Source organism: Gymnoscopelus microlampas (assembly GCF_963454915.1).
Source record: "Gymnoscopelus microlampas genome assembly, chromosome: 9".
Classification (NCBI taxonomy): Eukaryota; Metazoa; Chordata; class Actinopteri; order Myctophiformes; family Myctophidae; genus Gymnoscopelus; species Gymnoscopelus microlampas.
In genome coordinates, this window is record NC_139946.1 from 7107847 (window position 1) to 7120319 (window position 12473).

Consider the following 12473-nt stretch of genomic DNA (forward strand, 5'->3'; position numbering starts at 1 on the left):
AAGTTGGAGTAGTTGCTAAAGACGCAAATGTTGTTTCTAGAGCCCTACCGGGGGCCTATTTTGCATTGCCAGATTAGTTTAGCCAGAGCACCCTGGATAAGTTTATCCATGACTCGATTTCACGAAAGAAAATGTACGCAATCCTACCTTAGTTACCATGGAAATTTAGCTGTTAAGTTAGCCTGGTAGGGAGGGACCAGGCTAACAGCTAAGCTTACTTAATCCAGTGCCTTGTTCTTCAAGTTTTTCCACAGTTAATTCAACACATGTGTTTGTATATGGACTCATTTTAATGACCCTGCATTCAAATAAAATGAAATAAATACAATAAGATATAATCAATTTAATATTACTGAAATAGTGTGACCATGAATCATAATCGTTTCAGAATGACTCATGTGATATGTCATTGTCACTCTGTTAACACTATAGTTCATATTATTGTTAGATGTTTGATATTATATTAGATTTTTTTTTTATATTATAAAAAATGTGTGACAGACACTGTACAATGTAAGTCAATAGAGCACCGAAATCTGACGTCACTGCCACTAGAGGGTGCTGTTTCACAGGTTCGTGGCTTTATTTTTTGTGTTGAAATCCCCTTTTGGGAATCTTAAAAAAAAAAAAAGTCTTAAAGGTGTAGTGAAATGAAAAATATGTTTTTCACACTTTTAGAGCATATCCGTGGTCATCATATGGGCATACCTAACAATAGATGCCAAAAAAAATGAAAAAAAAACATTTTTGTGTATTTTTACATCTAAAGTCCCTAAAAAGCCAATCTTAATTACTTCCTGTAAACGAAAACGTGCTGCGTGATGACATAACTCGACCTTCGTGAATATAAATGAATCTTGATTACATGCACCTGTTTGATTCCCATAGCTGCACGTTCTTCAAACACAGCTGATTTTAATTACAGAGATACTCCGTTTTGAATCTCATTGAAGATGAGTGTATTACTCATTTTAAACTTCATCTGCACACTAAAATATGTATCTGAAAACATTATAGGTTAGAAATAAGCCAGGTAGTAGCAAACGCGCTTCACTGGCCGTCTCTCTCTCACTTGTAAACAAACACTAGCCGTGTTGCCCACGGCTGAAGTGATTGAGATCCAACGTCCCATAGCCTGAAGGGATGGGACCTTCTGATTGGATTAGAGTCGTTGCGCCGACGTTTCAGGCTGAACCTTCAAAATAAAATGCCCGAAAATGTCACTTCAGTGCGTCTTTAAGTACTACTTCCGGGTCTGATATTACTGTCCCTACAGCAGCTGCGTTCATGGGAAATGTAGTCTTTGGGTTGTTTGACTCGTTTCTAGTGTTTATATTGTGTTACTCTTTGGGTAAATGTGTACATTTACACCTTCAGTCGATGCTTCACATACTCCAGCAAAGTAAAAGTACCAAAACATTGTACTTAAAAATATAGTTCACCCCCAAAAGCACTTTTTTTCTAGAGTTACTCACCCCATGGAGACTTGAATTCATGGATATTTTTTTGTTTTTGTCACATTCCTTAGCCAATCATTTGCTTAACGGCGGAAAGATGCTTATGTATCCGGTAGGAGACACAAAGGAGAGTCTTTGTGTCTCCTACCGGAGAGACAGGTCATCAAAGTATTGGCTCAGCAATGCGACAAAAACAAAAAAATCTCCATAAATTCAAGGCTTCATGGGGTGAGTAATTGATAGAAAATAAGCATTTTTTGGGGGTAAACTACTCCTTTAAGTACATGAGTGAGTGCATGTACTGTACTTAGTTACTTTCCACCACTGGTGTGTGGCTTTACTCATGGCAGAGATGGAATATGAGGACTTTTTTCCTTTTTCTTTTTTCTTTTATCCAACATTAAATAAATCAGACTTCTAAACGTGACTGGAGTGAAAGTTCATTGTATTAAACCATGGTCCAAAGACACAAGAGCCCACAACCACACAGATGAACAGTCTGGCCAGTCATTTAATGTCATCTTAATTACAGAACAAAAGCAAATTAACATAATATTAACAATAATAAATCAATAAATTCTTATAATACAACATTTTTCTCTGTAGTGCACATTAACCTACGCACGCCCTCCAGGTTATATAAAACGGCAGTCCATGAACTTAAAATATGGCAAAACTGAGGAGGCTTTCAGTAGAATCACGTTGAGGTCACTTCACTCTGGGGATGGAAAGACTGGTAGTACTAGACAGTGTTTCTTTTAAAAGTAGCCCAGTTATAATCAACAGAAACTGGGATGAGTTGCTTTGCTAGGGATGAGGATGATGAATTTATTGCTTAAAAGAGCCTCTAGTCTCATAAGGGCTCAGAGCTCAGATGAAGGATGATCAGTCACACAAGGAAAGTTGTAATCTGTAGTTTGCACATGGGTTGAGTTGACCACAGCCCTGGTCAGGTGGGTCATGGGTTGACCACAGCCCTGGTCAGGGGGGTCATGGGTTGACCACAGCCCTGGTCAAGGGGGTCATGGGTTGACCACAGCCCTGGTCAGGGGGGTCATGGGTTGACCACAGCCCTGGTCAAGGGGGTCATGGGTTGACCACAGCCCTGGTCAGGGGGGTCATGGGTTGACCACAGCCCTGGTCAGGAGGATCATGGGTTGACCACAGCCCTGGTCAGGAGGATCATGGGTTGACCACAGCCCTGGTCAGGGGGGTCATGGGTTGACCACAGCCCTAGTCAGGGGGGTCATGGGTTAACCACAGCCCTGGTCAGGTGGGTCATGGGTTGACCACAGCCCTGGTCAGGAGGGTCTTGAACCTAGCATCCCTATTCTGGGGGAGGCGAACATTTGACAAAATATTGCAGATCTACAAGCTCACAATGTGTTTCAAGCTTGTAGATCAGATATTTTAAGTGAAGAGATTTTGTGTAACTGGTGGACTCCGGTCAACAAAGTATATAGTGTTTATTAAAATACAGCCCACTTGTGTGATTTATCAAGGGTTCAGGCAGTGAATCAAGAACGAATGTCACTATTAACAACTTCGTCACGTTGTGATGGATGAAAAAACGTGGTTGAAACTCGTCAAAACTGTTGTGTAGAAGGTGGAGGAATCTTGAATAGGAAAAGTCTAATAATCGGATGCCTCAGACAGAAACAAACCCATCACAGGTAGAACGACATTGTACAAAGTCCATGTGAGAGTGAGTTTCAAAAGAAACACTGAGATAGGAATTAGGTGAAGTGAAGGCCCGGTGCTAACACAATACTGAGATATGCAGCAGGTGGTAAAAAGCCCTAGTGAGTGACCTCCATCCTCGCCAACAGAAAATATCAGTGCAATTAAATTAATAAAAAATAAACTTGAAATACAAACAAAAACAAAACAGTTAAGTGCCAGATTGGGCTGGTGCAAAACGTTTGCGTACAGCTGCGTATATAGCAGGTACATACATGCACACACACTGACACACTCACTCTCACACACACACTCTCTCGCTCTCTCTCTCTCTTTATATTAAGCATATTTCAATCAAGTGTGTTTCATAAGCGCAAACTCACAAACGTACAAAGCAGCACAAAGATGGCGCCATCACTCTCATCTTAAAAAAACGTTTTCAACACTGACTCATGGAAAGTCCAGTCCTTCCAAAACACTACTGGAATTCACAAAGTTCTCAGTGTAGCGCCAGCAACACCAGTCCACGTACATTTGGTCCCAGAGGCACATCATAGGCTCGGCTAAAACAGCTTTAAAAACAGTTCGATCTGGAGGGTTGGGGGAGGGGTTAAATAACGGGATTTTTAAAGGGTTAAACGCCTTCGACACCTGTTTAAAAAGGACACTTTCTCGAGGCAAAAGGCCGGATCACCCTGGTCCTCTGCACTAAGAATTAGCCTACTGTTACGCTTCGTTTTACTTGGCATTCAAATTCAAGAGCAAAACGCCTGCGGTTTTAGAACAAAAAACTAAACAAAACAAAGTCTCTAAGTAGCCAGTAGCCTGTAAAAACTTGAGTTAAAACACAAGCCTGAAGCTGCACTTTTAGGAAGGAGAGAGACACAGGAATGGATGGAGAGGGTTGAACAGCAGGTACTTGCTAGTGGCAGATGGGAGGGGTTTGTCCACAATTTGGGGTATTACAATGTGTGACAAAGTTTTAGACAATCGAAGAAAAGTACTCAAGTCGATTCGGTTTGCTTTTCTTTGTATCTTGACTTATATGACACTGCTTGAGTAAAAGGTAGGGTAAGTGATTTTCTTTTGTTAAGTTAAATCGCTCTTTATTCAGATAGTACTCGTCGCTTTAGTGTTTGTTCAGTAACAGGAGTCTCCTTGTCTCTCCAGCTCTTTAGTAAACAGTGCATTTTCAGGTCAGGATACCAATTTTATCCAATCAGGAGAGAGAACTCACACAGGATACAGATTAAACAAGTGAAGTTGAAAGTGATGACAAAGAAATTACTACAAATGAGACAAAATTGGAACTTGGAACACTGTAAATTGAAGCTTGATAAATGGGTACTCTCTCTTGATTGGCTGAAATTGACAATCCACCTGAAAATATATTTTCTGTTAATTAAAGAGCTGGAGAGACGGGAAGACCCCTGTTACTGAACAAAAACTCTATAGTATGGAGTGTTTCATTGCTATAGAGTCGATATAGCAATGATTGATATCAGAATATAGTGCTTTAACCTTTTCACCTTGTTTTAACCAAAAAATATCACTTAAACCTACCTTTAAACCCCACACATCTGCCTGGCACTCCCAAGTGCCTCATTACAAACATCATCGTAACCCTGGTCTGGGAGGGTGGGGGTGGGGGGGGGGGGGGGGGGGTCGGTCACTACAATCATTGTCGTGTTGTGCTTCTTCTTCATTGTTCTCCTGCATGCGGCCTCCTCCTTTCTCCTCGCTAGCTCCCGCCTCCCTCGTCCACCTCCGTGTCCTCCAGCTCCTCCATGTTTTTGCGTGCCATCCTCTCCCTGCGCTCCGCCAGCCGCTGGCATCGAGGACAGTCCTTACCCGCACGGAAGCAGGTGCGATGGTAGCAGGCGTGACACTCTGGAAGGGGTGAGGCACAAACACAGATATGACGATCGGTGGAAAATAAACAATTTATATTTGGTTGCTGTCGGGCAGAAACCTTGTATGTCCAAAACCATTTATTTTTAATTAAAAAAAAATGTGTAAAAATAGTGAAAATAGCCGATCTACAAGCTTACAACACGTTGCATCAAAATGCCTTGTGAGCTTGTACATCGGCTATTTTCGCTACTTTTGTGTCACACTTAATTTACAAAGTACAGTCATCAATAGCTTCAAGTACACAGTAACAACACAGAACTCAAAATTTCAATAACATGTGAGACCATATTCATGAACTACTGTGTGAAAAAGTAATTCCATATCTCAACGCTGGTTCAATGACAGTTCTCTTTCAGGACAGACATGAAAGAGAGAACTGACTTCAGTCAGGCGATCACCGCACACACTCTTCTCCTCCCTGGCTATACAACCTAAACGACGACACACCGCAACAAACCGGTCCGACCGGCAACACGAAACCGGTCGTTAACAATGAGAAGAGGCGTGATGAATGATGATGTCACAACAGGGCATCCAATCACAACAAGGATCGGAGGGGGTAAAGTTGAGAGGGAGATAAAAGGAGACGTGTGTTGAGGTGGAGAGGCAGAGGGGAGGAAGACAGGGAGGTGGAGGGACCTTCACAAGCAGAGGAACGGTGCACCACCCGTACAACCAGTTCAGACTCGCTCCGCTTTTAGTAAAACTAGTCTAATGTTTCAACTCTATTATTCATTCATAGGCTTAGGTTTGAGTGTGTAATCCTTAACCATATGTAAATGTTATGTCTATTGTCTCCATATTGTAGACAAAGTAGATTAATGACGTGACAAATGAAATGGCAAATCAAATTCAAATACTGTGTTTATTTCACATTCACACGAAGATGAGGAATGAAGCTCAACCAATAGCAAAAAAATATATAAAAACAACTTCAATAATAAATACGTTCATTCCGAGACAAAATATAACAACCATACATGATCTTCATTAAAATCGTACAAACAAATCCAAAATGAACACAACAAAGATACTATCAAGTTCTATCGAGGCAGCATAGCAAGTAACAGGCTTATCTTTCACCTGCCCAAATTGAAATTCATGACCAGAGCTAACATTAAACTGCTTCCTCATTTCATATCTCTGGCATCAGACATGACCTAGAAATATGACCACCTAGAAATATGACCTCTAGTAGATCATATCCAGCCCTTAAGGACGTACTATAACAGGACCAACAAAGACAGAGAGCCCTATCTTGCGTGCCACCTTACCCCTTATGCCGAAACTTTTTAGGCATTTTGTACTAATTTGAAAAACATTTTAAAATTGTGAAAACAGCCGATCTACATTGACAGATAGATCGGCTAGTTGTTAAATGTTTTTCAAAATAGGTTTAGGCATAAGGGTTAAGGCTGAAGATAGAGCCAGCTCGTGAGCGTGGCAGAGCAACAGGCACACACAGCCTTAGCTACAGTAACACTATCAGTCGCTGGGTTTTACAAGCCATATGCAAAAGCTATGTAAAACATGCCCGTCACCGAAAAAAACACAAAAGGCTTCACCACCAGTGCAACTCTACCACAGACAGAAACAAGCAGGAAAAACAACCACCACCTCCACTTAGGTGCAACAAATTCAGTTCCCAGGAAAGGAAGAGAAAGAGAGGGAGAGAGGGAAAGAAAGAGAGAGAGAGCCTCAACCCGTAATAGAGCCGACAAGGACACAAAAACTAGTGCAAACAACAAGATGAAAAGAGGAAGACATGCACACATAAGGAAGTGCACAATATCTACAACTATAAATCTGATGTGCTTTATAACCCATGTAACACAAAAGCTGAATGTAACCACTGTGGAAACTAACAGGCAGTGTAAAACTGAACTGTTCAGACTTGACAGTGGCAACTGTGTTTACAATCTTTAGACACTCAAACAAGTCGTTATCCGACACCTACACACACCCTTTGTAACGACAGGGGACCATGTTCCATTATACCCATTTAGACCTGAGGCTGATTCTAAAAACGCCTTCTAAAACCTAACCATAGTTTTCTGAAAACGTTCAAATTCTTACAAAAAAAATAAACAAAATGATGTTACTATATTATAGCAACAACTAATGAGACACAGAGGTGGCATCCGGATTGAAAGGTATAACAACGTATAGGTAGCAACAGGCCTCAATGGGTTAATATGTACTCTACACATTCAAATTCTACCATTTCCTTTCCAAAACATGTCATAATGAGTAGGAACAGGAAAAGGTTGAGTTTACAGTACATCATGTTGCTCAAGGGCATTGGACTCCAGAAAGGATAGAACATGGGACTTTCCTCTACAGGTCACTAGGAATACACCCAGTTTCTTAGAAGATTCAACTAGAATTGGAACAACTATCTCCCTCTTCCTAACCTTCTGTTTTCACTTCTTCAATCCACAGGGTTATAATAAGAACTTTCCAGTCTTTTGGCACTTCTGTTGAGCATCTGCAGTCACTATACCTCATCTTTCTCACTGTGTTGTCCTCCATTGTCCCCCTCAACAGTAATGTCATCGTCTACCTCCACCCTATCTTCTACCACCTTCTCCCCTCCTGTTTCTGTCCTTTGTCCTCGCATCACCTTCCTGCCTCGGCTCACTCTCTTGGCCTTGCGTAGTTTGCGGTGCCTCCAGCTGCTCTGTGTTTCTTCCTCCTCCTCTCCTTCTTCGCCTCCCCCCTCAGCGTTCAGTTCACTTTCCCTCACCCTGATGTCTTTTTTGCCCTTTTCTCTGGAGAAAAGGTTGCTCAGTCCCGGCACCTTGAGTGACGTGACGCCTGCGAACCTCCCCACTTTGACTGTGGCAGATTCTGCCTTTTCTGCGTTTATCACCTCACTCTCGTTCCTTTCCTTCTCTGCTCCGTCTGTCCCCTCGTCTCTCTTTTCTACCAGTGCTTCCACTTCGCCCTCGCTTTCCTTTACTTCCCACTCTACAAATCTTTTTTCCTCTTCTGCTTTCGCAGTACATTCAACCTCCGCTTCCACTTTGGTGGAGAGACTCTTGGCTAGCCTACCGATCCCCGGTAGGTTCCATCGCCCTCTCCTTTCTTCCTTACCTATCCCTCGTTCGTTTAAACTGTCCAAGCTGCCTCGTGATTCGCTGTCGCTGGGTGAGCGTTTCGCCCGGGTCCCCCTGCCCACCTGGAGGAGCTTCAGCAGGTTGCTCTTTACCGTCTGCGTTCGTTCGTCTCCACTTACGCTCACGTCCGACGATTCCCTATCATCTACCTCGTCACTCTCATCCATTCCTTTCTCCTCCACACCTTTTTCCCTCGCTTCTACCTCCTCCCCCGTGTCCATCCCACCCGAGACCTCCTCCTCGTCCCTTCCCTTACTCCTCGACAGAGCTTTGGCCAGTCGTCCAGACTTTAGAGCTGTAAACGTCAACCTCCGTTGTGTTTTGCCTTCCCCACCGGTGTCCCCCGACCCCTGGCCTCCCTCACCCTTCTCCTCCCTCACACCCCTGCCCCCTTCCTCTTCCTCCTTGTCTACCCGCTCCTCCCCCCCCTCTCCCTCCCTCTTGTCCTGGGAGAGGGCCCTGGCCAGCCTACGAGGCCTGGGGAACTTCCAGTCCCTCCAGGAGGGGATGAGGGAGGGTCCGGGTCCTCCCAGGCCCCGGACCATCAGGAGAGAGGGCTCACCTTCGCAGCGCTGACACTTGTTGAGCTCGAAGGGGAAGATGATGTCTTTGTCGTTGCCGCAGAACTCGCACACAAAGCCCTTGGCCTGGCACAGCTGGGGAGATATAGGGAAACAAATGGGACAGGGATGGATGGGGGGAGGTGCGAGACAAAAAGAAACGGTTCAGTTGTGAAATTGTCACTTTACTTGTAACTGTAAATACAATACTTGGCTGTTTGGTGAGTAAGTGATGCAGCTATATATAATGGAAGTGAGCTTGGTTGTGTGCCTTCCTTGAGGTCTTACTATTTATTTATTCATTCATTCATTGATTCAATTTCAATAAAGAAATAAAACATGAGAAAAGAGTTGGGTCCCTACAGAGAAACTTGGCGTGGATGTTGAGTGAGTTCAGGACAGGTTACTGAAGTTATTGAGCAAAGATACAAATATATGTATTGTAAAAAATGGATGGACCTCCAGAGAACAGAGATGGACAACCTTCTGCATGAAGTGATTTATTAGCACAACACGTTTTGCCGTGAGCTTCGTCAGGTGCTATACAAATATATCTCTGCTGTCCAGCGCGAACCTGCTAACTCCAAAACGCTCATTGTTCAGGAAACGATTTTTTTTTTTTTTCAGGAAATGAAGAAAATCTTATATTTTTAAAACAAAGCAATACTGCCTCATCATAGTTGGTATAGTTGCTTTATATATTGTCAGATACTTGCATGTGTCATTATATTATCAACACTTTAACCAAATCGCGGGTAAATCAACACTTTACCCAGCGCAAGTGGAGTTAGTAGTTTCAGACGAGCAGAAATCAAGCTGAAGTGGAGTTAGGTGTCCAAACAACAATAGCTCCACTCGCTGCTGAGGGAGAGGTTTCAAAAGGGTAGAAATTCCCAAAAGCTAACAATGGATCTCCAAGCTCACAATGCATCACAACAGCATGTGAATTAATGCCCTAATGCTTCATGACACTTATTATATAGGCCTACAACAATAAACAGGACTTTAAATATTACAATAACTTCTGCAAAGAGGTAGTAGAACTAGCGCGGCAGAAATGCTATGAACGTCTTTCTTCTTGTCACATTGCTCCTCATCATTTAACACTTCATCGATTTTAGAAATATAATTACTTGTTTTCATGACATTAGCGTCAGTGCTAAGTTTGATAAACAGGTACACTGCATAGTTTTAACAGACTGCGGGGAGTTTGTTTATGTGTTCCTCCTCCTCGTTCACTGCGCAGCGCGCTCTACTCATGCTGTTAAAAGGCAGCACTGGAAAGGAGAGGGGGGAGTTGTTTGTTTTTGACGGACAGTTTGAGGATCCAATGGAGTTGGGAGTTTTCGTCAGAGGCGCTTTTTAATACTTTTCATTGGTTCAAATGTTTTGATTTTTTACACAGACGTAAAGGGTGTTCAATAGCGTTGATTTATGAAGAAAAAAAGAAAAGAAAATGGAGTTAGCTGGTTCGTCCTGGACACCGACGATATGTAATTGTTGTTGTTGTATTTTTAGTTTAGATGTCTAAAGGCCTGTATGTATTCCCTTTCTCTATTTTATCATTTATACTTCTGACAATTAAAACAAATAAACTATAAATATTCATCTTGAATATGATGAATTTACCTCATTGTGATTCTACACACACACACACACACACACACACACACACACACACACACACTTAACATAAACAAACTTGATTCCTGCATATCTCCAGAAGGCACATAGATAATAAAAAACCTCAGTAATCTTACCACACAGCCAGCTACATGCGTGGAACCAAGTTTGTGCAGCTCTTTCAACCGGGGGGCCAGTTCCCCGTTGCGCACGGCAGAGAGGTCATTGAGGGAGAAGAGGTGAAGGTCCTCCGTCACATGACCTGGCAGGGTGTCAAACTGCTCCAGCACCCTGAGGACATAATGCTCTTGTTAGAATACTGACCATATCAATTGACCCCTTCATATTCATCAGAACTCTTGTACCCTTATACAGTGGTTCCCAAACTGGGGTCGGGGCCCCCAGGGAGGTCCCCAGATGATTAGCTTAATGTGCAAAATTGTTTTCTCACTTAACAGTAAACAAAAACCAACATACAGTATAAGTGTATACATACAGGGCATCTGCATATTTCTTAAGTGACAATTTAATGACTTTTAAGACCTTTTTAACACCAAAACGGACAAATTGTCAAATTACGTAAGAAAGAGGCAAACATTGTGATGATAGCCGATCTACAAGCTCACCACTATTTTCACAATATTTATCTGTGGAACCGAGTCAAAATAAATCGAATGCCAACAATTTCAAGTGCTTGTCAGGGTGGGGGGTCCCCAGTTAAAATATGATTATTTTGGGGGTTCGCGGCCTGGACATTTTGGTAACTAAGGGTGTCACCATACTCGATACGTACCGAAAATGTACCGAAAATGACATTCGATACAGTGTATCGAAATCAAAAGCCGTATCGCGCGCGATTCAAGGGTTAATTTAAAAAAATACCCCCGCGCAAGCGCGCATCCGATTGCACGTCCGGGTGAAGCCATGCTCGAGCCGCTGTTATTGTTTTTCCGTGCATCGCGCATGCGTGCTTACGACGGGGGAGGAAAAAAAGAGACGACAGGAGTCACAGGACAAACCCACACACACCACAGAGGAGTTTGGAGGAGACAGAGAGAGAGACAGCTGTAGCGTTGCGTCTGTACTTTACATTTCACCATGGCCACTGCTGAAGCCAGCGATGGTAATGATAATACACAAACGGAAGAATTGGAAAACCCACTTCCTTTAAGTCAAAAGTCTGGCAATATTTTGGCTTCCCAGTGAATTATGAGGGCACCCGACGCATTGTTGACAAAACGGCTACCGTTTGTCGATTATGCTTATTATTCACATTTCTTGTTTGTTAAAGCTCTTACCTGTTCAAACAATGTGAACATACTTTAAGAAGTTTAAGAACATGTAGCCAAATAACAGTTGTCTTTGGATCCTTTTTTCTTACATGTTCAACTTTGTATTTAGATTTTATATAGTTATAGAGCTTCACAAGAATGTTGTTGTTAACTCATCTTAAAGAATAATCTGAAAATGACAGTTGTTGTAAGGGCATAAAATCCTTTTTGTTATTCTCATTTGATATTATTCAAATAAAAGGGACTGTGTGTGTGTGTGTGTGTGTGTGTGTGTGTGTGTACAAAATCAATAATACTGAAAATAATTTATATACAATCTCACAGATCTGCTAATTTGACCAGCTGAAATAGTTACCCTTACCCGAGTCAAAACTACAGTGTTTTACTTAGAAGTGTATGAGCAACAAAAAATAAATACACACACACCCAGGAGGGGGTTGATAGTGTTGTATTCATTGTTCCTGGACAAAAGACCGGATTTATTTCAATGGGCAGGTAGGCTAATGGTCGTCAATAGCACGACATTTAACTATGAAAGATGACAAAAGACAGCTAGATTGTCAGGTGATGACAATCAAAGTATATATATAATATATATAAACTTTTTTGGACCAGGTACCCCTTGGAGGGGAGAATTTTTTCCAGGTACCCCCTCATCCTCGCAACACTGATAAGCATACAACCACATGTGTACATTTAGATGCCATTTGTATTAAAAACGTTTCAATCAAAATCATTCAAACCCATTTCATAGTCATAAACAGAAACCACTACTACTATATGAATCATGTGGCAATAGTCATTTTATTCAAATTGCTTTTGTGCAAA

At 42.2% G+C, this 12473-nt stretch overlaps 1 protein-coding gene and 1 long non-coding RNA gene across 3 annotated transcripts in view; one reads left to right on the plus strand and one right to left on the minus strand.

The window, feature by feature from the left end:
- The first annotated feature begins 1956 nt into the window (after positions 1-1956).
- On the plus strand, positions 1957-2749 carry LOC311052336. Its single transcript, XR_014601502.1, has 2 exons — positions 1957-2410; positions 2699-2749. It is a non-coding gene; the product is annotated as an uncharacterized lncRNA (long non-coding RNA).
- The window catches only part of rubcn (rubicon autophagy regulator), a 39423-nt gene continuing 29527 nt past the window's right edge, over positions 2578-12473 (minus strand). For both annotated transcript variants that reach the window (XM_084067230.1, XM_084067229.1), the window contains 3 exons: positions 10491-10644; positions 8733-8826; positions 2578-5027 (listed from right to left, as the gene is read on the minus strand). In XM_084067230.1, coding sequence (XP_083923356.1) covers positions 4879-5027; positions 8733-8826; positions 10491-10644 — 397 coding nt within the window. In that variant the 3' untranslated portion in view covers positions 2578-4878. The remainder of the gene's footprint in view (positions 5028-8732; positions 8827-10490; positions 10645-12473) is intronic.